The sequence below is a fragment of the Dromaius novaehollandiae genome, chromosome 23, assembly GCF_036370855.1.
Source record: "Dromaius novaehollandiae isolate bDroNov1 chromosome 23, bDroNov1.hap1, whole genome shotgun sequence".
NCBI classification, from domain to species: Eukaryota; Metazoa; Chordata; class Aves; order Casuariiformes; family Dromaiidae; genus Dromaius; species Dromaius novaehollandiae.
The window spans coordinates 8225146-8250697 of NC_088120.1; the positions used below are offsets into that span (position 1 = coordinate 8225146).

The 25552-nt window shown below is 42.9% G+C and overlaps 2 protein-coding genes across 2 annotated transcripts; both read left to right on the forward strand.

Annotated features, from left to right (window-relative positions):
• The first annotated feature begins 291 nt into the window (after positions 1–291).
• IFNLR1 (interferon lambda receptor 1) lies at positions 292–5902 on the forward strand. The gene is made up of 7 exons (XM_026098069.2): positions 292–555; positions 1252–1375; positions 1645–1826; positions 2429–2571; positions 3141–3297; positions 3815–3942; positions 4158–5902. Exons 1-7 carry the CDS (start codon positions 498–500, stop codon positions 5079–5081), a joined length of 1716 nt encoding a protein of 571 aa, XP_025953854.2. The 5' UTR covers positions 292–497; the 3' UTR covers positions 5082–5902.
• A 3392-nt stretch (positions 5903–9294) lies between these two features.
• On the forward strand, positions 9295–18856 carry IL22RA1 (interleukin 22 receptor subunit alpha 1). Its single transcript, XM_026098056.2, has 7 exons — positions 9295–9576; positions 11808–11940; positions 12692–12873; positions 14271–14455; positions 14918–15053; positions 15300–15421; positions 16344–18856. The coding sequence occupies exons 1-7, from the start codon at positions 9534–9536 to the stop codon at positions 17373–17375; spliced, it is 1833 nt and encodes a 610-aa protein (XP_025953841.2). The 5' UTR covers positions 9295–9533; the 3' UTR covers positions 17376–18856.
• Positions 18857–25552: the final 6696 nt, after the last annotated feature.

Consider the following 25552-nt stretch of genomic DNA (forward strand, 5'->3'; position numbering starts at 1 on the left):
ATCGGGAGAAATTCCTTGGCTTTTCTTAAAAGTCTATCTTAGAATTACGTACTACTAATTGTTACTTTTTATTATTGCTTGATTATTATCAGTCAGACTTCATTTGATTTCTATTAATATTTTCCTACCACACAGGTAAATTCCAAAGGTCAGGTTTTTTTATAAAGCACCTCCCAAGAGAAGGCTTGCGCTGTTTTATTGTGTTCCCTTTGTGCACAGCCTGCCACAGGGATCAGTCACATTACACAGGAGGGCGTAGTACTGCAATCTTTACAATATTTTGGTTTCATCCACAGCTCCTCTCACCTCTGCTGCTTTCTCTGTTCAATGTGCAGTGCTATATTTGGACTGTAGCAGGAAGTGAGGCTCTGGGTACGTGCACAGTTCGCTATCACATGGTCCTCTGTGTAGTTCATACGACCCAATACAGGAAAACGCTGTGATGAAACGGTAGCAAGAAAAGAAATATACTACGAGTGGAAAAGTTCTGCTTCAGCATGTCTGCCTGGAAAATGAGAGTCCTGACAGCCCTTTGCCTCCTGCGGCACATCAGAGGTACGGTTCGCCTGTATTTGTTACGTTCCTATCGCTGTGCTACGTGGCTTTGCTTGCGGGAGAAAAGACATACCCAGATATGCTTTAAGCAGTAGAAGTGGGAATGGTTCACAAAGTGAAATACTCTGTAAAGAAATGGCATTTGAAACCTGTCTATAGGAAACGTCTTGCCGAAGGCTAACGAAGTACATGTTTATCCACCACAAACGATAGGTGCCAGGACGTAAGAGCAGCAGGCCTGCATGCTGCCTCTTGCTTTAAAACTCATTCCTGGTAGGATGCTCTGTCTGTGAAGAACAGGGGTTGAACCAGCTGTGGGAGCCAGCCGTGTCTGCCAAGTCTAGGGGCTGGGAGGTGGGAGCAGCAGGGAGTCAGCGAGGAAGTTTTGGCGTTGTAAACCACATCACAGGGAAATCCAGTAAGAGGATGGGGGAAGCGGCTCAGAATTATAGACAAGAATGGTTCACACAAATTTATGTCTTAACTCTAAAGGCTGTTGAGATGAAGATAATGTATAAGAGATGGGGAAAGCAGGACTACATCACAAACATACTTGTTTCCAACATCGATTTCCAGTCTTAAATGAAGTAAGCTGCTCTGCCCCCAGTTTTGAAACCATCTGGGTCAAAAATAGGTGGTATTTCCTGCCTCCCAAAGCAATGCCTGATCATTCATATAATATTACTTTTCGATCAGGTCACATTCATCTTCCCCCTCCTCAGAACGTTACACTGCTGTCAAAGGATTTTGATATGATTTTGACATGGCTGCCAGGAGAAGGATCCTCACCAGATGTGACATACACAGTGAGGTATGAAAGGTAAGTGCTTACGAAGTAAGAAATCAGAGGACTGATTGAAAGTTTGGCAGTGGGCAAACCTCTGGGGATGTATATTAATTAATGTCACTGTGATTAGTGATCTGGCTGCATCCCTTCGCCAAAACCAATCCTTATCCGTCTGGGAAGTACTCTTCTCCGAAGTTTGAGGCAGATTCGGTGCCATCCTACAAAACACCTTCTTCTCTTGCTCTACAATTCATAACAAAACTGTGTGTTTACTATTGTATTGGGTGTGTTTCTTCTTTTAGCCAGGAACGCATGGACAAATGGATAAAGGTTCCTCATTGCAAAAACATTCCCAGGACCTCTTGCAATCTGACTTGTGTGCTTCCAAACTTCTTCATTAAATTCCGGGCTCGAGTGAGAGCCACTTCCGGAGGACTCCAGTCGCGATGGGTAGAATCGGAGTTCAAGGAATACCATCTGGACGGTGAGTGCTTGCCACTTTACAGCTGGCTGAAAGGTCATCCCAACAACTGCGCTCGCGTGAAGACAGAGCAAGGCTACAAAGGATCGCCGGAAAGGCGGCTGCTGCCAGCTAACAGATCAGACACAGGATTATGTGCTGACCCATGAGGCCTCTCTCTCTTCTATACCTCTGCTTCATGGGACCAGGGATATATCATTTCATTTTACTTTAAACACAACTGTAAATCCTCATTTTAATACTTTAGCCCTCTTCTGTATTATATATATCAGTTTTTATCATGGAAATTCAAACTGCCGAAGATCAGGTGAGTCTTTGCCATTGAGTGGAAAATTAAAAAGATGTTCGGGCTGCCATATGGAAAGCCAGAAGAAGCTGAACACTGCACGATACCATATGAAGATAATTGAGCTTGCTTTAAATAAGACACCTCTGGTATCATTAGAAACGAAATGGTTGCATTAGGCTGATGTTCCCCCCCGGCTAGCTTAATACCCTGGGAAGCATCTGTTTTATTTTCCAAACATCAGTCAAAGAAAAGCATTACTTTTGTGACACCAACACACAAGCAAGCACTATTCTTATGTCTGGTCACTTGATTACAGTGGAACTGGCTCCCCCAGCGCTAGATGTGAGTGTAAAGGAGAACTTAATCCTCGTGAGCGCTTCCTTCCCTTTGGCCACCTGTGTGGAGAGTTTCCCTTGGATGTATGACTTGGACCTTTGGGAAGCTGGATCTGAAGACAAGGTCAGTAAAAGTGGCATTTCTCAGGATGAGGCCTCGGGCTGCACATTTCTAGGCAGGGAGGGATTGGATCCAGGGGCTGGAGAGACTGAAATGGCCAAACCAGAGCTAAACTAAAGCCAGAGGAGAAAAGTAGATATGTGTGTGTGAGATCCAGCATCTTTATTTTATTGGTAGTTCCTTCTACCTATTCTATTTGTATTCTTACCAGGAAAACTGAGATGACAGCGCTACACTATAATCAGCATAACAGAGAAACATCTGAGGTTTAAAACAGCTAGTTCAGGTACTGATAAAAGTGTAGCAATGGCAGCACAGAGCACAGTACGAGCTGGAAATCCCACCCAAGAAACAAGGCAAATGTTCAGCTATGAGTGCAGCACAGGTATAGTCTAAAGCCTGGGACAGGTGCTACAAACAGCAAGCGAGGCCTTAAGTGCCACATGCACCTTCCTACCACCGGAGTGAAACAAGATGATGAAGAGAATCATGGGCTAAAAGGGTAGAGAGACACTGTCCAAATATTGAAAGAATCTTGATGCCAGCCCTCTGTTCTTCTTGTTTCTCAATAGAAGCGATATGAAAGTATTTTTAGGAAGAATACAATGAACATCGACACCACTGCGCTTAGTGGCAATTACTGCTTGAATGCCAGATCTTCCTTCCAAAGCATTGACTTCAAGCACAGCAAATTCTCCCAACCAGTGTGTGTGCTACTGAACCACAAAGGTACGACCCTGCTGAGAAAGGGAACGGTGAGCCATCAAATGGGATTAGGGCATGCCAAAGATCTTCATCAAAATTAGCTTTTCAGCAAAAAAATGGGGCTTCCTGTTAAAAAGATTGGTTGGATTTTTTAGTGAAAGGTGCCTGCTTTCATAGAAGTGCTTTCATTAAAAAAAAAATCCAAATTTCCTAAAAATCCAGAAGAATTATACTTGAGTTACACTCTCACTGTAATTTTTCAGAATATTCAAATTTCTTCTAAAAAATGTGAAAAAGAGCCTAATTTTTAACTGCTGTAAATAAAGCACTGGCTGGTATCAACTTTCATTTCTGACTCTGATTCTGACTTAAAGTCTAGTCTTAGGCAAGTCTGTTATCCTTCCTTTACACTGGCAAATAAGGATCTTGAGCCCAACACCTTCTGAGATTTCCGAAAGAAAAGCTGAACGTAAGAGCTCTTTATTAGCAAAAAATACAGCACCTGCAGAAGATTATTTTTGTGTTTTTTTCTCTTTTCCAGCAGCGGGATGGAAGTTCCCACTTTCTGCCATGACCCCTGCATTTGTCCTCCCCTTCCTTCTCACAGGCGTCCTCATCATCTGTTTGCTGAAACAAGATGTTAGACGAACAAAGAAGCCTCATGCTTTGGTATGGCCCAAATTCTGGGGTCCCCTCCTGACCGAAAGTCTCGGTGCTTTTCAGAGGGGAACTGGGGAGGAGTGGGAGAGTTGCAGGTGCTCTGCACTTCTCAGCTTTTCATCCAAAAGAGAGCTTTGCTTCTGGCATGATCCATACCCAAAACTTTTCTTGAAAAAGCATCACTAATTCTCTGATCTGTCTGATTTGCTTCTCTTCCCTGGCAGGATTTCTCCCATTTAAGAGCTGCTGGAACAGCCTTTCACTGTGAGCTCAGCAAGGAGGAGTTCTTCACAGACTATCTTATCTGCACAGAGAACCCAGCATCACAAGAGAAGAAGACTAGAACTATAGCAAGAAACAACCTGCCATGTATGGTTTCTTTACTCTCATCATCATCATCAGAAGAGGAGGAGGAAGAGGAGGAAGAAGAGGAGGAAGACAGCAGTACTTTCATCCCATACACTGAAATGCCTCGGTTCTCAAGGAGAAGTCCGAACTGTCAGCCATCCAGAACAGCTCAGGGGGAAACCAGCTTGGACTCTGGATCTGGAGGACACTGTGTGGATGATGGATCTGTGCTTGACCTAACTACCTTGGGTTTCTCTCTCTTTCCAGTGAGAAAGAATGAGGTGTACACCTCAAGATCCCAAAGAAAGGAGAAAGCACCCCTTTCTTGCAGTCCCTCTTTGGGAAGCGTGTCCCTCACTGATGTGAGGTATCCAGGTCCCAGGGGACACGGACAGCATGATACAGACAGGGATGAATGTGTGGAAACGACCCCTCTTCAAACACTGGTGGAGGAACTTAGTGTCAAACCTCTGGTTGCTGAACCGCTCCTGCAGAGGAAGGATCATCATTTCACTAAGTATTACCAGAAGAAAATAGCTGGTCAGGATTTCCTGATCACTAAGGATTCGCAGCTCATTGAGGATCCAAACGGGGAGCAGCTCATTTGCTTTCAGACATTACAGGTGGCAGAAGACGAGGGTATTGCAAGTGACTGCGACAGTGATAATTTTACAGAAGGGACACCTCCTGCATCCACTGTGCTAAGTGATGCATTTGAAACTTCAAATATGGAGGAAAAATATGGTCAAAAGTTTAAATTCAAAGGCTATCAGCATACACATTACATGGCAAGGAGCTAGAGTAGACTAGCAGTTCTGTGGCATGCATGGAAAACGCCAGAGAGCTCTAGATAACCAGGCAAGAGGAACACAAGGACAAACACCTGACAGCGGTGCTTTTTGGATGTATTCACCTAGACAGTGTATTTTCTACCAAAAAATAGTGTAGCTGTCCTATCAAGGCATACGGCTTTAGGGACACAAAATTTGTATTTTTACTGCCACTAATGTACATTCACTATCTCTCTACAAATACAGTTCTGATAAGGTCTTAGAGCTGTAATATAAGGTACCTTACTGAAACCCAGCTGGGGTGAGGCATGCAGTGCTGATCTCATGCAGGTATCACACAGCACACATGCATTGCCTTGTGTTCACTTGAGACTTCAGACCAAGATAACTTCTGCATGTTAGTTATGAAAGGCAAAAATACCGCTGGGACTGCAAAACCAGAACCAGGGCCATCAGCTGAGGTCTGAAAATGCAGTGTGTCCTGCCTGCACGTTGCCTTTGAGCCTGGATGACCTCCTGACATTACATTTCCTTCTCTGTAATGGCAAAACCGCACCTCTGCTTGAACGGAATGGAAGCACCTTTACCGGGACATTTAGCAACCTCTGCTTTTCGGGGATGAAGAGCTCCCTCTCAGCCCGCAGAGGTCACCCTCTGTGTGTCAACAGAGCAAACTGAAGTCAAAGCGGGGAATGTACAGCATGTTTATTTTTGTTATTTATTTATTTTGGTTTTTATACAAATATAGTTATTGATGCTGAACTTCGCCCTGCTGTGCAGAATGTCTGAGAGCTGTGGAGTATGTGGAGGCAATTATATTTTGATAGATAGCTCTGTGTGTGCGCGTGTGTGTATTTGTGTCTGTTTATGTTTGCCCAAAACTGCAAAGGGTGACTGCAGCTCACCTGGAAAAACATTGCATTTTAAAACAAGAACCCATCATGGGCTTCTCATCCCCATTGCTTTGGTTTGAATGGAGTCCTGTGCAACCGGACAGCCAGGTCTCTTTCTGCATCACTGTTTGCAGGTCTTCCACTGAAAGACCAGGAGTGTGACCATCTTTCTGAGCAAAGAATCAAAGCAGAAGTCCCAAACTACTCAACAAAAAGCACAAGAGAGATGGGGCCTCTCTTGACTGAATGATACTAACCTTGCCAGTGTATTTTTAATTTGCATTCTTTGTGTCTGACCGGAACATATTCTCATATTTTATTCCAAGAAAAGGATATGAAGAAAAGCAAGGCATTAAAAAAAGAGGGGGATACACAGTAGACATTTGCTGCATTCAGAGATTTTTCCTGGATGACGGAAGGGCGTTATAGAGGGTATTAATGCTCACATTTTCAAAGAATCGGGAAAACAAAATCAGAAAGAGGTGGGGGTGTTATGGGTGGTTGAGATCAGCTTTCAAAGAGGAAAACAAGACCCACTAATTAAGATTCTGGATTCATGTAAAAACAGGAGGTGAGAGAAAAGATTCATCCACAGGAATTTTCCTTTTATTCTTGCTTGTCCCCCCAGGTGTCCCCAGGTACATTCTGTATTATAATCCCTCCTGTTCATTTAGAAAGATAAAGATCATCTAAATACAACCACCATCCATTTTCTTTTGCAATCAAGAAAAAACCTCTAGGCCTTGAGTTACAGGAATAAGTTGTGTAACCTCTGCAAAGTTATTTTGACAGGTCACAGCTCTGCGAACAGGGCCTGGGATCAGACCATCGTCTTGTTACGGGTTTCTTAGGAAGGAAGCTGGGGAGAAGGCTGCAGGCCAGGTCAGCTGGACCGGTGGCAGCAGCATCCCAGTCCTGAAGTGCTCATTCACCACAGCTTGAGACCTGCCTCCATCACACCAGGAAAGGGCCAGAAGTGGCCAGAGCCCAGTGTTCTCTCGGCCAGAGCAATCAGTCTATAACTTACTCCTTATTTAATATTTATGGCCATGAAATGAGGAAAGCAGCTCTCTCACCCCAGTGGAAGAAGAGATATGACCCAGTCAATCAGAAAACTCGGATGTTATTCATCTAATGGATAAGCACAAGAGCCAGAATCAGATATACTATATCCTTTGGTCAGCAGTCACTGGGCTTCATGCAGTCCTCAGAGTAGAGCTCTACAGCCTGAGCCTGAGCCCTGCAGCACCTCAGAGGAGGTAATCATCTTGGTCTTTTTGGCCTTAGTCTACTATCTTCACAAATCTCTTGAAGGCAAGATTTCTATCCTTTTTCCCCAGCTGTGCCAAGCTGTAAGCAGAGTTCCACGGGAAACCTGTGTTATGAACTTCTCAGTCTGTTTTTGTCCTCAGGAACTAATTTCTGATATAGAGTCAGGCTCTACAGTCTGGAGGTTGAAATCCAGCTGTTGCATTTTAAACTTGGAACCAGATCTCTGGAAATCTTTAGGTGTCTAAAGATGCAGAGAAGTGCTTCCTGGGATATTCAAAAGATAATGTCTCTCTAGAAATAAGGGCAGAAATGACGTTTCAAGTGCTATTCTCAAAATGAAAGTCTCGGGTGCAGTACAATTTCTCACTTCTGCTCTACCATGGGTCATCACACAACAGCATGAGGCAGTGACATGAGGGAAGGGAAAAATTAGAAATAATTAAGCAAGTTATATCCAAGAAACACCCTAACAAAGAGCTATACTTAATTAGATGCAGGCCATACTGATGGATAGGTGGGTCTTCTTTAATAAACCTGTCAGACTTCTGCATCTGTCAGAGTGAGCTGAGAGAAACAAAAATGATAGCTATGCATCAGCGGCATCGTTTGGAGTATGCATCCCCATTCGTATCGAAGCAGGGCAGGGAACAGAAACTACTTCAGGAACAGAAATCCCAAGAGAGGAAGGGGTAAGCAGAAGGGGTAGTAACTTCTAACACATGTTTTGCTACCAGGATCTAGTAGTGAAAGTAGTGTGCTTTCAGCCTCAGAAGCACACATGGTTTGTGTTTTGATTAAAGAGGCTGCAGGTCTGGTGTGGCTTGTGGGTCCCCAGGCTCGCTTATAATATTGAGGAAAAAATCCAGCATTTAGGAGCTTCAAATAGACTTTAGACAATATAAAAGTACTGCTTACAAGAAGGTGATAGATGCCTGAACTTATTTGTCTAATGCACAGTTGTCCTACATGGCTCGGGGCAGCTGCTGCTGTTAAAGCTTTTGCAGGGCTGAAGCGATCATAGTATGAACAGTTCTCAGTGCCCAGAAGGACAAGCTGTTTGGTTCTGCTTTGGAGAAACATCAGCCTAACGTCCAGTTAGTCCTAGGCAAAACTTAGGCCACAGGACTTTACCCTTTTGTGAACAGTTATGGCCATGGGATTAAGTAAGTCAGAGAAATAACCCCAAAAGGTTATCCAGTCTATGACAAGGGAATAGTTATATCATAAAAATCCAAAGCAGTGACTAAGGGACTTCTTCTGATTTTATACACACCTGGTGGTTTTAAACCCACAGCTCCTGCAGAGAGGCAGTTAGTTTTCACTTTCAACTAAAGAAGGGAATGTCTCTCCCTCTTCTGAGAAAAGTCTGAAAATGTAACTGAAGGACACCCTAAAAACTAAGAAAGCTAAGGAAAAGGAACTATGACTCTTCCTGTTTAGCGTTCATGCACACTCCCAGCTTTTACTATACGCGATACTCAGAACAATGCCTTATATTATTAGCAGCCACTAATATAAACTGTAGGTTTATGATTGCCTCTGGTGAGAGCAACAGGGAAAGCAGGGGCAGTGCGCGCTTCTCCTACCGAAAGGCTACCTCCTTTCTCCACAAATGGAGCCCATCTCTGCAGCCACCTGGCCACCCCGAGGCCGTGGCACACTTAAGGATCTCGGCCCAGCAGACAGTAGGGCTACCTGTGAGTCATTTGGCTCCCATCCATGCTCAAAATGAACAATAGAAGAGCTGAAAAACTAGAGATCTGTCTGACTTTCAGTTTAAGAAAATATCCAAAGGTGTTTTGTAAGTAAACAGGTGTCTTGTTTGCAGCAGCTATAAAACCAGCTACGTGCACAGAACTAATTTTTAACTTTTAGAAATTTAGCGAATCAGAGCTATCCAACCAGAAAAGCAAGCCCCAAAACTGAGCAATGTCAGTGAAGGCTTTCAGGCAGGAAGCTCTTTATCAGGAAACTGGTATTTGGCTCTGTTTCAGAAGCTGGGGATTTTCTAAGCCTCTGGCTTGCGCACCTTTGTGCAGTTAGGTGTGTACACTCGGAGGGGAGAGGTGCTCCTCTTGTCAGTCTTACACCATCTCTCACATGCATACACATGCGCACACTCTTCTTAGTCGATGATCTCAGATGGGAATGCAGGCGGGATAGTGGCTCTGCAGCCTGTTACTGGGCAACAAAGCCAAGCTGGCTTCACAAACAAGAATTTAACTCCTGTAAGAGGTGATTCACCTGAGCACAGGAACAACTGCCTGCTCTCACATCCCAGCTTGCATAGCTATTCATGAAGCAATTTCTGCTCTTCTGGGCTGTATCTTTGGTGATCGGTAAGTCCTGACTTCTTTCCTATCACCGATTCTGGTTGTTTCTGTTGGGTCCTGGAGCAGGAGTGGTGGTTCAGTCATGTTTCCTCAAACAAGACCTAGAGAATGAGCCATTGTCTGAGGCTGTTCAAAAGCTCTCTGCTGTGCTGCTCTCTCCTTTAAATATTTTCAAAGTGCCGTTGGTGTGCTCAGCGCTTTATTGATTAGTAGGGAGAAGAAAAGCTTCCTTCAAGGTGTTTGACTTTGATGTGTTACATCCAAATCATATGGGAAAAGAAGATATTCATTGACTTCAGGGGACTTTGGATCAGTTCCCCTGCGTCCTAAATGGAGAGGCACGTGAATAGATGAACAGCCCTGGTTTTAGAAAGCTGCAAACCTATAATGTATCCCTAAAAGCCACTTAATCCTGCTCCAAATGTAGCAAACTCATTCCTGGGTGAAAGAAGGATAAACTTGCCATGTTTTCAAATGCCAGCTTTTCAGGTCACTCATCTGCTTCTGCCACAAGACAATTTGTTCTTCAGGTTTCGCTGCTCTGTTCATGTGCCCATGATCTTATACAGTAGGGGAAGGCGCCTTAAGAAACAGAGGGACTTTCATACCGTGAAATATCCTGGTTCTTCCCTGCCCACACTGACTGTGCTTGTGTTACCACTGCTTTGCATAACTGTGTTTTGGTATGGATAAATGTGGGAAGATGGATATTTCCTACTTCTGATAAGGTCAGAGTACTGTTGACCCAGTTTTCTTGGTGCCTAGAGAGGGACAACCACTCTCTTTTTACTGACCGCTGTATTTCTGCCTCATCAGGAAGATTTTGCTAAGCCATGTGTGAGAGGAGGCAAGTGTTGAACTATAGCTGAGATCAGGACAAAACTTGGACTAGACTACAGCCCATTTCTGTGTTGCTTCCCTGCCCAAATGCCCTAAATAACAAGACTGAGAACTGGATTTATGCCTTTCTGACTAATTCGCCTCTTACATAGCACACTGGTTTAAACTGGTGACACTCAGTAGTCTGCTACGGAGGCAGCTGGAAGGAAAGCTTAGGGTGAGGATTCAGGAACTGGTGTGCTTTAGTCCCTGTTCTACCACAACTGGTCAATGAGATCTTGATCAAGTCACCCCCATTTCGGTCTTCAGTTTTCCCCTCCGTAAAATGGGACTACTTCTAATTGTATATCTCACTGTTTTTTCAGGAGGGCTCACGGATTTTGTGTGTCCATTTACAAGCATCATAATGAATTATTTTCAGCAAGTGCAGACTGAAGCCCATGCAAGTTCAAGGTGTTTATCAGTATCACAAACCAAGACTTGGGAGTAATGCATAAATTACACATCTTTGAGGATATGTCTATAATGCCAGTTTACACAGTTCATCCACTCTGCAGGTTACTCTCCAAGTCAGAAGGTTTTATGGATCAGCCTTAAGCAAATTTTAGGTTGTGTATTCCCATGACACTGACCACTTCGTAGGGAGCCAAAAGTCTCTAGGACATTTCGCCAAGGCCTGGTCAGACCCAGTTTGCTTCAGATAGACCATGGTGATATTCTGCTCAGACCAGGGACATGTTTTTAAGGGGCAAGTGACATTTCTGCTGACCAAAGCCAGAACCCATCCTCTGTGCGGAGGCAGCACAGGACTCAGGGTGCAGGGTGCTGCGTGAGCTGTTGTTTGCCTTCACCCTGGCACTCCCAGATCAGAGTCCAGGCCTCAGCTCTGAGTGTCACTCTGTACAGGCAGCCTTTCTCCAATAAAACTCAGAGCACGAAAGGTTAACAGCACTCACATCTGCAAGGACGTGAGACCGATCTCAGCACATTGCTTCCCTGACTCTGGGCAGAAAGCAAGAGAGAGAGTGTTTAGGCATGAATCTAGCCTCGAGAACAGACTGTTCTTAGCTTCCCAGCCACTTAACTGCTTTAAAAGAAATACTATCAGGGACTCCTGGATTCTGCTTCTGACCCTGGGTTTTTGGGGCCTTTCTGTAAAACTTCCTAACTTTCATTTCTTTGCCTTGAGCCAACAATCTGCAAAGCCTGTACTGTGATGTGCTGGTTGGGTTCCTGTTCTGCACAAGCTTCTGCTTTGCAGCCCCTCTTTAGCTGACTGGAAGTGACATTCCTAGTATTTTTGTTCACTAAATGGCTGATCAGCACTGGACCCGTATTCATCTGAAAGCTGAGATGCCAGAATATGCATTTTAATACTAGCTACTTTGCTCCCCTAGGCATTGTGACTACAGAGAGATCATCATGTCTGAAACATGCAGCATTTTCTTCTACAAACTTTGAGAACATCCTGATATGGGAAACTGAAGCAGATATTCCTCCTGGCACTGCATTTGATGTCCAGTATAAACAGTATGTGAAGTTTGCTTCTCTCTGGAGCTCTGTTGTTTAGGGCTATTGTTTTCAAAGGGAGAAGGAGCAAAAAAGAAAGGGAGAAGGAGCAAAAAAGAAAAGCAGGTTGTGCTGTTTCTGCTACTTGTTTTACTGCTATGAAAATTGCTGTGCTTAGACCAGAACTCAGTAAAGGACAGGATTATTTCCACTGATAGACAGTGCTAAATTAAGGAAATTAGGAAAATTTTAAGTCTTGATTTGTCATCTTTACTCCCTTATTGAGCTGCTCTTTGTCTTCAGCAACTTCTCCCCATTCCACAGTTTCCTCACCTGTAAAATACAGGTAATAGCAATTGCCTTCCTTTGATTCAGTGGTGAGAAATAAGGGAAACAGGGCTAGTGCTACACAATAGCTTTGTTGCATTTGGACAAGTCCGCAAACTCAGCAGTGAATTTGCATGCAATGACTCGATGCCTGAGCTGGGCAAAGAACGCAAGAGTCCTGACGCTCAGGACACTCCTCTTGCAAATTAACTGCACTTCCTCAAAGTAATACCCAGGCAGATGCTGCCAGTGAGGAACGGATTAAGGGCTGCAACACAGGGGAAGATTTTTGGCCATTCCATTCCCAACCACTCGCTAACTGTAACAATGTACTTGAAAATTATTAAGGGTTGGCACAATTGCTTGTTTGGATCATAGTGCAGAGGGACTGTGTCACACCTCTTCTGCTAAACAGACTAAAGGCTTTTGTTTGGTCCTCTCTCAGGTATGGAGAAAAAGTCTGGCTCAACAAGCCTGAGTGCCAGCATATCACCCAGCCTTTCTGCAATCTCACTCGTGAAACAGAAAATTTCACTGAGCATTACTATGCCAGAGTGAGGGCCACGGGCCACAACTACTGCTCCTCCAAGTGGGTGCGCTCCGAAAGGTTTGAACCCAGAAAAGAGAGTAAGTACCACTGCTGAAATCTATCAAAACCTGGTTACTAGAGACTCATTCTTAGTCTCACTGATGTCTAGGAAGGGATTTGCTCTAATTTCAGTGTTGCAAGACTCTGTGCTTGACAGGAAGGGAATGTAGGCTCTCCAGCCCAGGAAGAAGGTTTGTTACTGGGCAAAGAGGCAAATGAGCAGGTGGCCGGGGCCTTCCCTGAGGTCTGACATCAAAGTGGGGTTAGAAGAGAAGAGGAAAAGCCAGATGTCCCTGAAGGAAGAGCTGCTATTAAGGCTGAAGAGAGGCAGAAGGATCCTAATAAGAGACATGATGGGCAGCCTAGGGAGAGCCAGTGATACAGTCAAAGATGCTATGACCTGAAATGCAAACTGAAATGCAAACGCCAGAAGATCAGGATAAGCAGCCAGACCAGTGGATACCTAATGCTTCCAACCGCCAAGGGAGCTCTGCGCAGACACACAAGATAGCCTTTGGGCATTCTACTACTGGCTCTGTGAATAAAATTTTCCCTCTGCATATTTGTCGAAAATATTTCAGGGAGGCATTAGCAATCAATGATTATGAAGAGCCTTCACATCTTTGCATGAAAGAAGGTCTGAGAGAGCCATATAGTTGCTTTGATCATTAAACACTCACTTTTCATCGCACAAAAACATTAGCACCTATGGCAAAGGTATCCTGTCCCTGAGAGCCATTCTTCTTGGTTTGATATTTTCAAGCCACATGGCCTTGAAGGATTACTGAGTGCTGCTTTTAAGTAGTCTGTCATAGATTGGGTTAAACCTCCATGTAAATGCTGCATGGTGTAGCATCTGCCTTTCACTCACGATAAGCGTAGATACAGTGAGCTCCTTTATGGACCAGAAACATGAAATGTTATAAAGACAAAATCTGAAGCAGGGTTGGAATAGGAACTGAGGTAGGAGTTAGCTGAGTGGCCTGTGGTGGGATTTCACTCTCACCTCATCACACAAACATGCAGGAGGACGTCTCTGTGCAGGAAAGAGAAGCAATGAGAAAACAGTGAGACCATGGTCCTAAGAAAGAGCTTGGGGAACAAATTTCTGGGGAATTCTGGGCAACACTGGCCAATGATGGCAGAACCGTGGGTGAAAACAGTATCTCCTGTTGCCCGATTTTTCCTATGCTCAATGAAATATGTTTGAAATATTTTTTGTATATGAACATAAGTATTCAAAAAATTACATAAAATCACCTTTTCTACTAAGTAAAACAATCTTGTTGAGCATTATCAGCATTTTGTAGAAGTTTCATAAGGTTTAGTCAACCCGTGGTGTCTGGATAAAGGTCGGCCTGCATGTGTATATGATTATCTGATAGTGTAACAGCTTTAATCTTAACCATTGACACTGCTGTTTTATGTTTCCTAGCTATTATCGGAGCACCAGAAGTGGAGTATATTCCTAATGTACGTTCCATAAAGTTTCTTATACAGCCCCCCTATACTCCGCTGAGAGGTGAGGATGACCGCCAGCTAACCATAGAGGACATTTATAGCAAATTTGGTACTGTTGACTATCACTTAACAATATTCAACCAAAGGACACACCAAAAGGTAAAGCACAACCTCAGGCCACTAGCCACTGACTTCTGCAAATCACAGTTTGCATAAGATGGAGAAGGGCATCCGAGCTGATAAAAGATGGATGTGATTTCTGCTGTATAAGGGAAACTCTCAGAGTCTTTGACTTTCATTAGACAACAGGAACTTTAAGCGTTTCTCTGAAATTCAGGGAAAACCAGTTTCTCAGGGTACTGCATAAGTAGCAAGAAGTGAAACTGATAAATACGAAGAAAGAAACTGACTTCACTAGTCTCAAGGAATTGAAATGCAAAAGTAAATAAACAATAGTGGAAAGCAAATTATATATTTAGAATTCCATACATAGAGAATTATTAGAGTCCTGTAACACGTTATTAGCAAATAAAATTTTATGTTGAATTTTGCAATCTGAGTTGAAATAATTGTCTAGATTTAAACTTTCTAAAATACAGCATTTGCTTTTATTTTAAACAGTGGACAAAGAATGAGCACAACAGAGAATTTGAAGTTTCCAACTTGGACCCAGACACTGAATATAATGGAACAGTACGCATATATGTCCTCGAGAAAGGCAGCAAATCTCAAGTATTTGGGGTTAGAACATTAGCAGGTGAGGCTGCTAACTCTGCTCCAGTAAAAGTCTAGCTGGGATATTGGAGGCACAAGAGACCAATTTTCAGCTGGTATAAAATAACATAGCTTTGGTAAAGGTATTGAAGCAACACCGACTTTCCTAATTTAAAAAACTAGCCCTACCAGACTAGATCTATAATATCATTTAGACAATCCCATGCAATTTTTCTAGCCCAACCCTCTGAAGCAACATTTTCTACTTGTTCTTTCCTCCGCTAACCAGATAACACCTGGCTTCTCTACTGTTTCGTGGCACTCGCATTCTCTGCAGGGCTGGTGTTTGCCGCAATTAGCTATGTGATCTGCAAGTACATCAAGCAACGCAGCGCACAGCCAATGTCTTTGGTAAGTGTTTCTAAGCCATTGCAGCAAATCTCTAAAATGCTCGGGACTGTGTGCATACCTCTGAATAGTATTGCTAATTTAGGAGGCTGAATAAGCAGACAAGGGCATTGGCCAGGCATTCATTGCGGACTACTGGCAGTTTGAATCCAGTCATCCTAACACAGGGATAGAAAATTTGTTAGAGGAGTTGCAAAGTACAACAACAAAGATGCCTGCAGATCTGAAGAACCTTGGTTATTCTATAAAATTAGATAAACAGAGTATATTGTCCCTAGAGGAGAACAGGCTTCACACTCATATGTTAGAACTGCTCTCAAAATCACAGACCCCCAAAAGTTCCATTTCCTCCAATCTTAAACGTAAAATTTTCACAAGTTTCTTATGATCTTGGTTTCCAATTTTTGAGTGACCTATTGGCAATAACTTAACAGGACTTGATTTATAAAAGATGAATGCTCAGAATTTCCCCCAAATAGGGCACCTCTAAAGGAGGTATCAGGTTGGGTAGCTAAAATCTAAGGCATCCTAAATCACAAGTACCTTTGGAAATCCTAGGCCTTCTTACCTATGCCTCATCTCTGATAGCAAGTAATGGTTCTGCATGCTAAATTAACTTAATGAATGAATGAATGAATTTCCATGGTCCAGGGTTTAGGCCAAACATTGCAATATTTAAGCAAGATGTTTTTCTCCTTTGGAGTTGCACAATTGCCCTGATGCAGAAGGAGAAAGGTCTGTATTCCTCTGAAAGCTCATTGAGCAGAAAAAATCCCAGAGATCCTGTGTCAGTGGAGTGCATCCCTTGGATAGTTGCTTGCTCTTACTGATATTTTTCCAAAGAGAATTTTTAAGAATCTAAAGCAAGCCTTTAAAGTCACAGACTTCTTGTTAACAATTCATGTTTGTCTATCTACTTTGACAGGATTTCAGAGGGATTTCATCCTTCCAGCCTCTTACACTGACAGTGGAGCATATTATAAAGCCCATTAATTTATCCAGACCTGCACTTCTCATCCCTGAAGTGCAGTTACCACAGATCAGCCAGCGTTTGGACAAAGCACTGAACCCACAGCCATCCTTCTGTCCACCAGAAACTATCTATCAGCAACAGGCCAGCGTACCGGCGTTCCAGCTGCCCGCTCAGCCCCACTGCTTGGCAAGCACGGCTCCTGGTTATGCTCCTCAAATAGCTGAGCAAAGCGTTCCTTGTGCTGCGCCCGGCGAAACTCTGCCCCTAAACTATGGCGTGTGTGTCGAGGGCACAGACTGTGTTGACAAGAAGAAACTGCAGCCAAACCAGACGCTAAAGGAAGTTTCTCCAGATTGTTTTGTTGATGGAAAGCTTGTAATCCAGACGCTGGGCAAGGGCTGCAGTCATTGGAATTATAAAGAACAAAGGCCAGAATTGTCATTATGGGAGAGCAGCGACACGAGAGAGGCGGCTCTCCTCCAGGAGAGCCCTGGACAAACACAGCAGCTGCTGCTCCAGCCTGATGGGGTGAAAAGTAAAGTGCACATACCCCAGCTGCCACTGTCTTTGCTGGAACAAGGAAGCTGCTACAGACAACAGAGAGCAGAACTGCTACCGTTATTGTCTTCAGTGAAAATTGACAGAGACTCTGTTCCAGAGGATGAACCCCTGTCACCTCTTTCAGCAGCTCTCCTCCTCTCAGTCTGCACTGATAACAGCCTCCCTGGAGAGCACAACACAGAGTGGTGGATGTCGCTAGATTCGTTCTCACATTCTGAAAATAAATTGCAGTTCCCAGAGACTCAAGAAACAGAGATGTTAACAGAAGCAAACGAACTAAAGTGCACAAAACTGAATAATGCTATGTCCCAAGACACTATCTCAGATCGGGACAGTGGCATTCCCATCACTATGTTGTTCAAAGATATAAATTTAAAGGTTCAGTGGGAGCAAGGTATGGATGAGAACACAGAAATTTATTAGGAAGACATAAGGATATTAAAATCCAGATTCTATTTACTTGCATGAAATAGTAACCTACCTTGCAAAAAGCACAATGGAAATAAACACTACAGCTCTTGGATGTATTATAACATGGTACTGAGTGGTCAGACTGTTTCCACTATTGTTATATTATGGACATAGTTACCTTTACTAATATCACTACTTCTGGGAAAATTGTAATGCTTTATCTTTCCAATTACAATAGGTCTTTATTCCTTCGATTTTTTTCAACTAGATTATGAATTGGATTACTTTAAAAGCTGAGTTAGCACCCAGGTTCAACCTCCAAATTCGCTATCCTCAGAATTTGGGAAAGTTCAGAACAGAAACGACATTTGCTCTTTACCAGTACCAAAGATCCAGGTCCAAAATACACCCAAACTTTGAAGAAATTCAAGTGCAAATATATGCAAAGCTAAAAGAATTAAATATATCACGGTATAGTAACAGAATGAAATATATCTTTGTGCTATACCCTTGGACATGATTCCTGCAAAACAATAGACTACTTTCATGTCATGGACTTTGCCTTTAAAGCAGTCATTGAAACTGTGGTCACAGCTCCTGATGCAGCAGTTCTGTGAAACCAAATATCCCCTATCCTGCTGTGTGCTCTTCGGTGCTCGTAGAAAGATAAAGCCCTTTTATCTCTCACAGACTGATGCACTCCTGGCCCAGTCCTGACCTATTATGAGCTGCTGCTCATTTCTTTCTCATGACAAAGTTGCACCTTCTCTTCTTCCCCATGAAAACCCCATGAAAGAGATGGAGCAGCTAGGGCCACATTCCACATAGGCAGGAAAGTGAGGAGTTTATGCTAACCTGGCTGTTCTGTGGAGAACAGCCTTCGGGGTCTCAATTCAGACCCAGCAATGCTAATACACCAAGTAATCTACACGGGAGACTAGGGAAGTCTTCAGCTTCTTCCTCCTACCCTTCAGTGGAACCACTGATGAGCAACATGCTCCATTTCCAATGATGGAGAAGTGTCTACAACTGCAGGACCCTCCTCTGCTCCTGTTACGAGCTCGCCCTCTTCTAGTGCTGAAATGAACCCAAACCAATGTAAACAGAGAGCCAAATTCCTTTAGCACTGTACCCTTGCCAAAGGCAAGATAAATGGTATTGTTTGGGGGGACCGAGGAGATTATTATCTTCGACTAAGAGCAAAGCATAGTTCAGCCTGTTGATTTGTTCCAACAGGGTAAAAAAATGTGAGTGTCTTGTGATATCAGTTTTATGGTAGAACTGAAATCATTTATAGGAATAAGCAAGCCTTTGAATGGTATGGGGAAGTACTCACTCGATTAGCACTTTCAGCGAAAGGCTGAACAGAAACAAGAATGAGTTGTTCTCCTCATGAATGCACTTACGTGTTTTTTCTGTTCAGGGAGTTGAGGCTAAAGGTTAAATTCCACTTGCTTTAATGTGACTTTGCAAATAAACTCTGATATTATGAAGTAGAGGGGTTTTCTTCCACTGAGGCAGGGGCACAGTGAAGTGAGCCATTTGAATGAAAAAGCACTGCTACAATGCGCTGCAATCACATGGAGCAATTTTTATAAGACTGACGCTACTTGGAGAGCAGATATCAGTTAGATCACATGCTGAGACCCTCTCTTAAAAGAGGCAGCAGAGCAATAAAGAATGAGAGATGTGTTTCTTTCACTGCGATCATCAGCTGTCTCATTTTGACCTCAAAAATTCCCCACAAATGAAACGATCAAGAGTGACTGCCCTAAAAAGCGAAACGAAGTGCTACGAATGTAATATGCAGATGATATAATGTAGGATTAAAGGAATAGTCTTAGGTGTGCCATATTTGATAGGTAATAGTTCAGCCCCTAACTCTAGAATAAATAATAGACAAAGCACTATGGTCATGTTGCATGAGGCAGAAAGGTCCAAATGCCAGATCTGATGCAGAAGCTTCATGGAAAAGGGTATGAAAGGCGTGAATATGTACATGGTCTGGGCAGTAACCCAAAAAGAAGATTTTTGTTGTGCTGGCTTTACTTAGTGGCCTTACTTAGTGCCATTTGACATCAGAGGTTTTGTGGAATGTCATTTGAGCTGTCTCATGTATCCTGTGTCCAAACTATACCATCAAAAATAGTACATACAGAAACGCTGCAGTTGTAGAAGTTGCAGCAGCCCGCGATGTTGTTTCCCAGGAAGAGCCAAGACCCCGGGGTAACATTCTGCTCCACCAATTCCCCCCTAGGAGAGGCTGCATTTCAAGCCGGTGATGCCAGCTCCTTTATTCAGTTGCCTGTAGGCTGCATATCTTTTGTCAACAACGTTCCCGGTGAGGCTACTCAGGGAATAATGAAATGCCACAATGTCATCGTTTTGGCTCTTGTTGTGAAACATAACCCACAGTGTGAGGTCAGTATGGGCAGCATAGTGTAGAAGGGCAGGGGGCCTAATGACGGCACTTGAAGATACTGCTGAAATACACATTTGCTATTTAATAGCCTTCTCAAATCCCTCTGTTGCCCATCTTAAGAACATCTACAGCCCCCTGCCAGAGGGTCTGCTCATGTCGCAGCCCTTAAAAAATGTATCATCTCGGAGCCCTGGGGGAGGGATGGGAGCTGAGGTGTAGAAAACCTAGGACCAGGTGTTTAGAGTGCAAAATGGCACACAATGAAATACTGATCTCTTTGTCAGGCACCTTAAATACTTGTAAAACTCCATCTCTTCTGACAAAACAAGTTGCTAAAAGCTGCCTTAGCAGGACTGATGTAAAGGCTGCTGACCCAGCTATTGCACCATCCTGCCCTCATCTGTTCTGCCCCTAAGATGAACAGGGATCTCCATCAACAGAAAGACTCTCCAGGCCCAGGCTTACAGAGGTGATTCCCTGCTGCTCATCCATCCCTTACCACCACGTGCTGACCTTACTGTTTTCCATTTCTTTGCTTTTCATTAGCAAATTGATAGCCTTGTTTGCTTCAAAATTCATCATGGAAAATAGCTATATTAATTATCTCATTCTCCTTCTGTGTAAGGAACCTTTCAGACAAACAGCATGATTTCAACATCGTTTCAAAGGTCTTCACATGCAAGCCATCTGTGTCTAACGAGAGATTATTTTATGTTTACCTTGACTTTTCCAGATAAGAGTTTTGATAGCTCTAGATAATAAAAACTAGAATTGCCTTGCAACAAAGACCGTGCTTATAAGAATAAGCCAGATGTCACAGCGATGACAGGTGAGCATAGCAGTTCCAGTTGTCACAGGGATATCAGCAGAGCAGGTGGCAGCTGTAACCCTATAGGGAAGCATTACTGCCTTTGTCTTCTCAGCTAAATTTGGGGAGCTGTCACTTAGCCACTCCCTGTGCTGGCAGCCCTGCTCATAGCTCACCAGGGATCTGTACACGGGGAAGAACATACCACCGCAGACTGAGGCTCACACTCTCCCTGTTATTTGCTTGTTCTTTGTCTTGGCATTGAAAGGTGTCCTGTTTGAAGAGTATCAAAAGCAACTGATGATTTTTTTACCTGTCCTTTGAGGAAAATCTCACTCAAAGAACAAATGGAAAGCTCCAAATTCTGGAGACAGAATGAAGCACCACCAAGGAGCAGCTCTGAAAGTACATGGGACCCTGACAAAATAACCTTCCTCTCTCAGTTCTGACATCCCACTGGCCAAAGAGTATTGCTGCTAGTGACGGAGGTGTGATGCAGCAGCAGAACTGCACGAAAGAACTTACACAGCAGCGGGATCACAGTGCTATGCTGTGGCCCCAGAGTTGCTAGTTCAGAGCATTTTAAATGGCCATATATATCTCCTTCTCCTCAAATTAAGATAATGAGAGAAGTGAGGCATGATTATGAAATAATTTTATAGGAAAAAGGTGACAAAAGGGGTCAAAGGTATGAAACAACTCCCATATGAGGAGACAACAGTCAGGACTCTTCTTAAAAGATACAGGAGGGTTGATATAACAAAGATGAATGAAATTATAAATATTAAGCAGAATAGACAATAGTTATTCATTATTTCTCATAATACAAAATTCAGGAAAGCACTTGAAGTGGCCATGCAAGGGTTCAAAAGTGATGAAAGGAAAGTATTCCTTCACTCTGACAGCTCAGCTTATACCAAAATGTGCTCAGTCATGACTGCCCAATAATACCTGCTCACCGCTTTCTTAGGAATGTCTAAAACACAGCCACTGAATAAGCTTTGCACATAGAAGTCCTTCTAGTTCTCATGCTGATCCTGCGGGAGTTCAGCTTTGTCTTCTTTGGAGGGTGAAGCGAACAAGGGTTCTTGGAAGCGGGTTCTACCGATATGAGCAGGGTGACTCAAACCTTGCCAAACCTGACTTTGGAGTTCATTTCCACAGGGTCTCATGGAGGCCAGAATCATAAAGAGTTAGACAAAATAACGGGGATAGGACTATTAATGGCAAGAAAGCATTGTGTCCCTCTCAGGACAGCTACGGCCACTGTCAGGAGTCAGGATACTGGGCTGAATAGACGTTTAGCTTGATCCAGTATGGGAATTTTATGTTCTTACATCTCCCTTTTACTGGCTTCTAGCTGCTCTGTGAAGTTCATTATTGATACACTGACTCCCCATCTAATAAAATGCAGCTGGAAAACATCTAGCTAACAAATTGGTATCGCAGCCTCAAAGCTCTGCTACTTTAAACCTTCATTTCTCCTTGATACCACACAAAATATCACTTGCCCCTCATACTGCTCTGAAGGGTTTATCCTGAATGCTGAAACTGCAAGCCTATTTTAAATAAATGGCAAAACAGCAGTTTCTGTTCTTTTACCCTGTGCCAGACTCTCAGATACCACTATGGGCAGCTGGATATGTAAGCTCACCCACTACTGTGGCAGCCAGCCTTCATTTTCCTGTAATGGGGAAAGCACAGTCGTCTCAGCCCACCAAAACACAGAACTGCTGTTAGCTCCCGATCTAATTATACACTGACATAATTTGGCTGGAGCTGGCATTCACTAAAGAGATGTCAAAGTAAAGGAATCTCACTCCATTATGCAGCAATGGCAATGTTAACCTAAGGGACATTCCTGGAGGAGATTAAAACATTCGTAATTCATTTTAGATGGTCTATGAGCCTCCATCCTAAATGAGCTGAGGATAATACAACGCTCTGATGCCTGAAATCTGGAGGCACCTGTCTTCCCTTATATCATTTGGCAATGGCATTAATTTGCCTGACCTAAAAGAGTTTGTGATTAGTTACCACTACAGTAAATGGCTCAAATAGTGTAACCCCCATGGGTCTCCCCATGGTCACTGTGATGACATGGTAGGATGCTATATTTAAGATTCAGGATGGGCACTCAAACATGGGGAACATTCTTTTGGGGACAGTCATTCTTAGTGTCATCAACAGGGAAAGGGAAACGCTCCTTTGTCCTTTATCTTTCACGAGGACAGACACTCTCACTGTAGTCTTCACAGGGTGAGTTTTGTTTATCTGTAACTAAACTACTGTTTATATCAAAATTTTATGACTTTTATCATCGGCTATTGTATATGATCACTTTACTTGAATTGCACCTGAGAGATTATGCTTCACGATTATACCTGCTTTAAAGAGTCATAACTGTATTTCCAGTGTTTTCCTTATGAAAATACTTTGTTTCACTTCATGGGTTTTTTGGCAAGAATCTATTCTGTTTTAGTGATCTATTTAGAAAATATTATACTTGGACTGAAAAGCAATAACCTATAATCAGTTTTAGCAGATCAGAACTCTGTATCTTTACAGCAAACACTAGATTATAAAGCACTGAATATTTATTCAGTATTATCCAGGGAAAAATTGAAAACAGCATATAGTAGAAATGAACTATAGTAGAAATGAACAGTAACTATTCATGAACATGAAAATATAGATCTGATGCCCAGTAGTCATTTTTCAGCTGAAACAGTTCTGAAGGGAGTAGTGTTCTACAAAATTACAAAGATACTCTTTCCATAAAAACCTGTTATGTTTTATTTTCTCTTTCTTGTACTTGCCAACATTTCTGTTATCTAGACAAGTCTCTTCCAAAGTTAATGTCTACTGAGGAAATATTACTATGATAATTCTGTATTCTCATCTGCATTTTGGGATATTTTGCATTTACCACAACTGTGCTTCACGCAGATTATTTTTAAGCAGTTTACTTACATTAACAGAAAATTATACTAGTAGTAAAAGCTGAATTTTTTGAACTGTATATAGTTTTAGAATTAGAAAGCAGTAAAATTCCAGGCAAAGATTTGCCACAGGAAAATTTCAGTCATGAACATGAGCTAGGGAGAGATTTACAAGGATGTTTGAACAAACATTATTCAGCAACAATTACACTTTCAGAGAGACTCGACTGTTTTTTAAAGTAACCTAAGCTCTTAGAACTTGAAAATCTGTACAGTTTAGGGATTGTGCTACAGGTTTCTGAACCAGCTGCAGGATGGAATGAGATAAGGAGGGATACCCTTTTAAAATTTACTCTTGTTTAATGCTCACTCATTAGTCAGTGCCTAAAAGCAGCATGCTGCTTATTCCCAGAGGAGGGTCTGCAGCAACAGTCTGGTTCTTCAGCAGCTAATGCAGGAGCTGGATGGGAGCCAGGAGCTCTGATGTTTGCTCCCCATATTGCACGTGTAGGGGAGATCTCTCTGGGATGGCTTCTCTGGTCACTCTGGGGAAAATCCTGCAGCTTACTGAGCAACCTTTTAAGGATAACATTTTGAAGGAAGCTATGTTCCCTCTATGATCCATCAGCCATTTTCCAAGATCTGAGGAAAAATACTTGATCTCTCAGGATGCGCTCAAAAGATGGATCAAGCATTATCCTGTTGAAGTACTGAACTGTAACTGTAACTGTCAGTGACGTAAGTCTGCAGATGGGATGCATGGGCTGAAGCGCTCTGTTTCCACAAAGGCAATTGGAGCTGGTTAGTTCCAGAAAATCCACTTGGATTTTCCAACCACCACAGATACCAAGTGATTTCTGCACAGCAGCCTGTGTGTTTCGCCTTATCTAAGCCCTGGCATGTGCAGGCAAGGTCAGAACATGGTGCAGTTACAGTCTGGATGGCAGTGCACAGGCGGTTTGGCATCACAGCTACCCCTGCATCTCCTGATGAGCAAAGCGAAAGGAAGGCAAGGCTGCCTGAACGCCTACGTACTCTGCACCTAGGCAGAGCTGCTAATGAGGGGCTGAGGTTACCACAAGTGATGCTGATTCAGGGTTGCTTTGGGAGAGGAAAAGGAGGTGGGTTTTGTTTACTTTTCCTTTCCTCTATACCTTTTTACTATTTTATACCCTGTTCTTTCCCATACACCTTTATTATTAGCCATTCCCTTTCTAAAAGCTTCCTGATGTGAGAATTAATAGAACCCAACACTGCTATTTCTTTTTGCTTTATGTGATGCTAGAAGCACCACCAGATTCTTCTGTCTCATTGCACAGAGTGACGATTTCTAAACCACTCAACTGACTTTGCTCATCTCTTGCCCACTGTTCGTCCTGTCTAATTACCATGCCCCTCTAGGCCCAACTAACTGCAACAGCTAGTAAATCTACCACAAAGAAAACTGAGGTCTTTAGAATAATAATAAAAGAACATTTGGCTTTTAAAAGATTGCGGAGCAGCCTGTATAGTTTCCAGTCTACAAATCTGCTGATTTTCTAAAATTGTTCTGCATATACCATTATCTGGTGTTCCATATCTTATTTTGTCCCTAATCTTCCACATCACTCTGATCTCCTCTTTTATGACGCTCCTCATTTGTCTGAATGCTATATTGGGGGTATGATCTAATGAAACTCCCTGGAAAGATATCCACTGGATTTATTGAGCATAAGATCAGTCCTAGGAAAACAATCTACCCACAAAATGTACTCTACTTTTTGTCCTGTTACGGCTTCAGCTGCCTTTAAAGACTTCATCCGATTCCATTTTTTACCGAAGCATCATGAAGGAAACCTCTCTCATACTTTGAATGCCAAAAGGTAGTAGTATACAAGCTTTCAGTCACGGCCCTTGAATGTCAGAGCAAGTGAGGACTTAATGGTAACTTAAAGAATTCCTGTTAGCCAGTCTTATTTGAAAGCCACATTATTTTTTATTCTATTCCAGCAAGAAAGTTCTGTTCTGACTCCCCAGC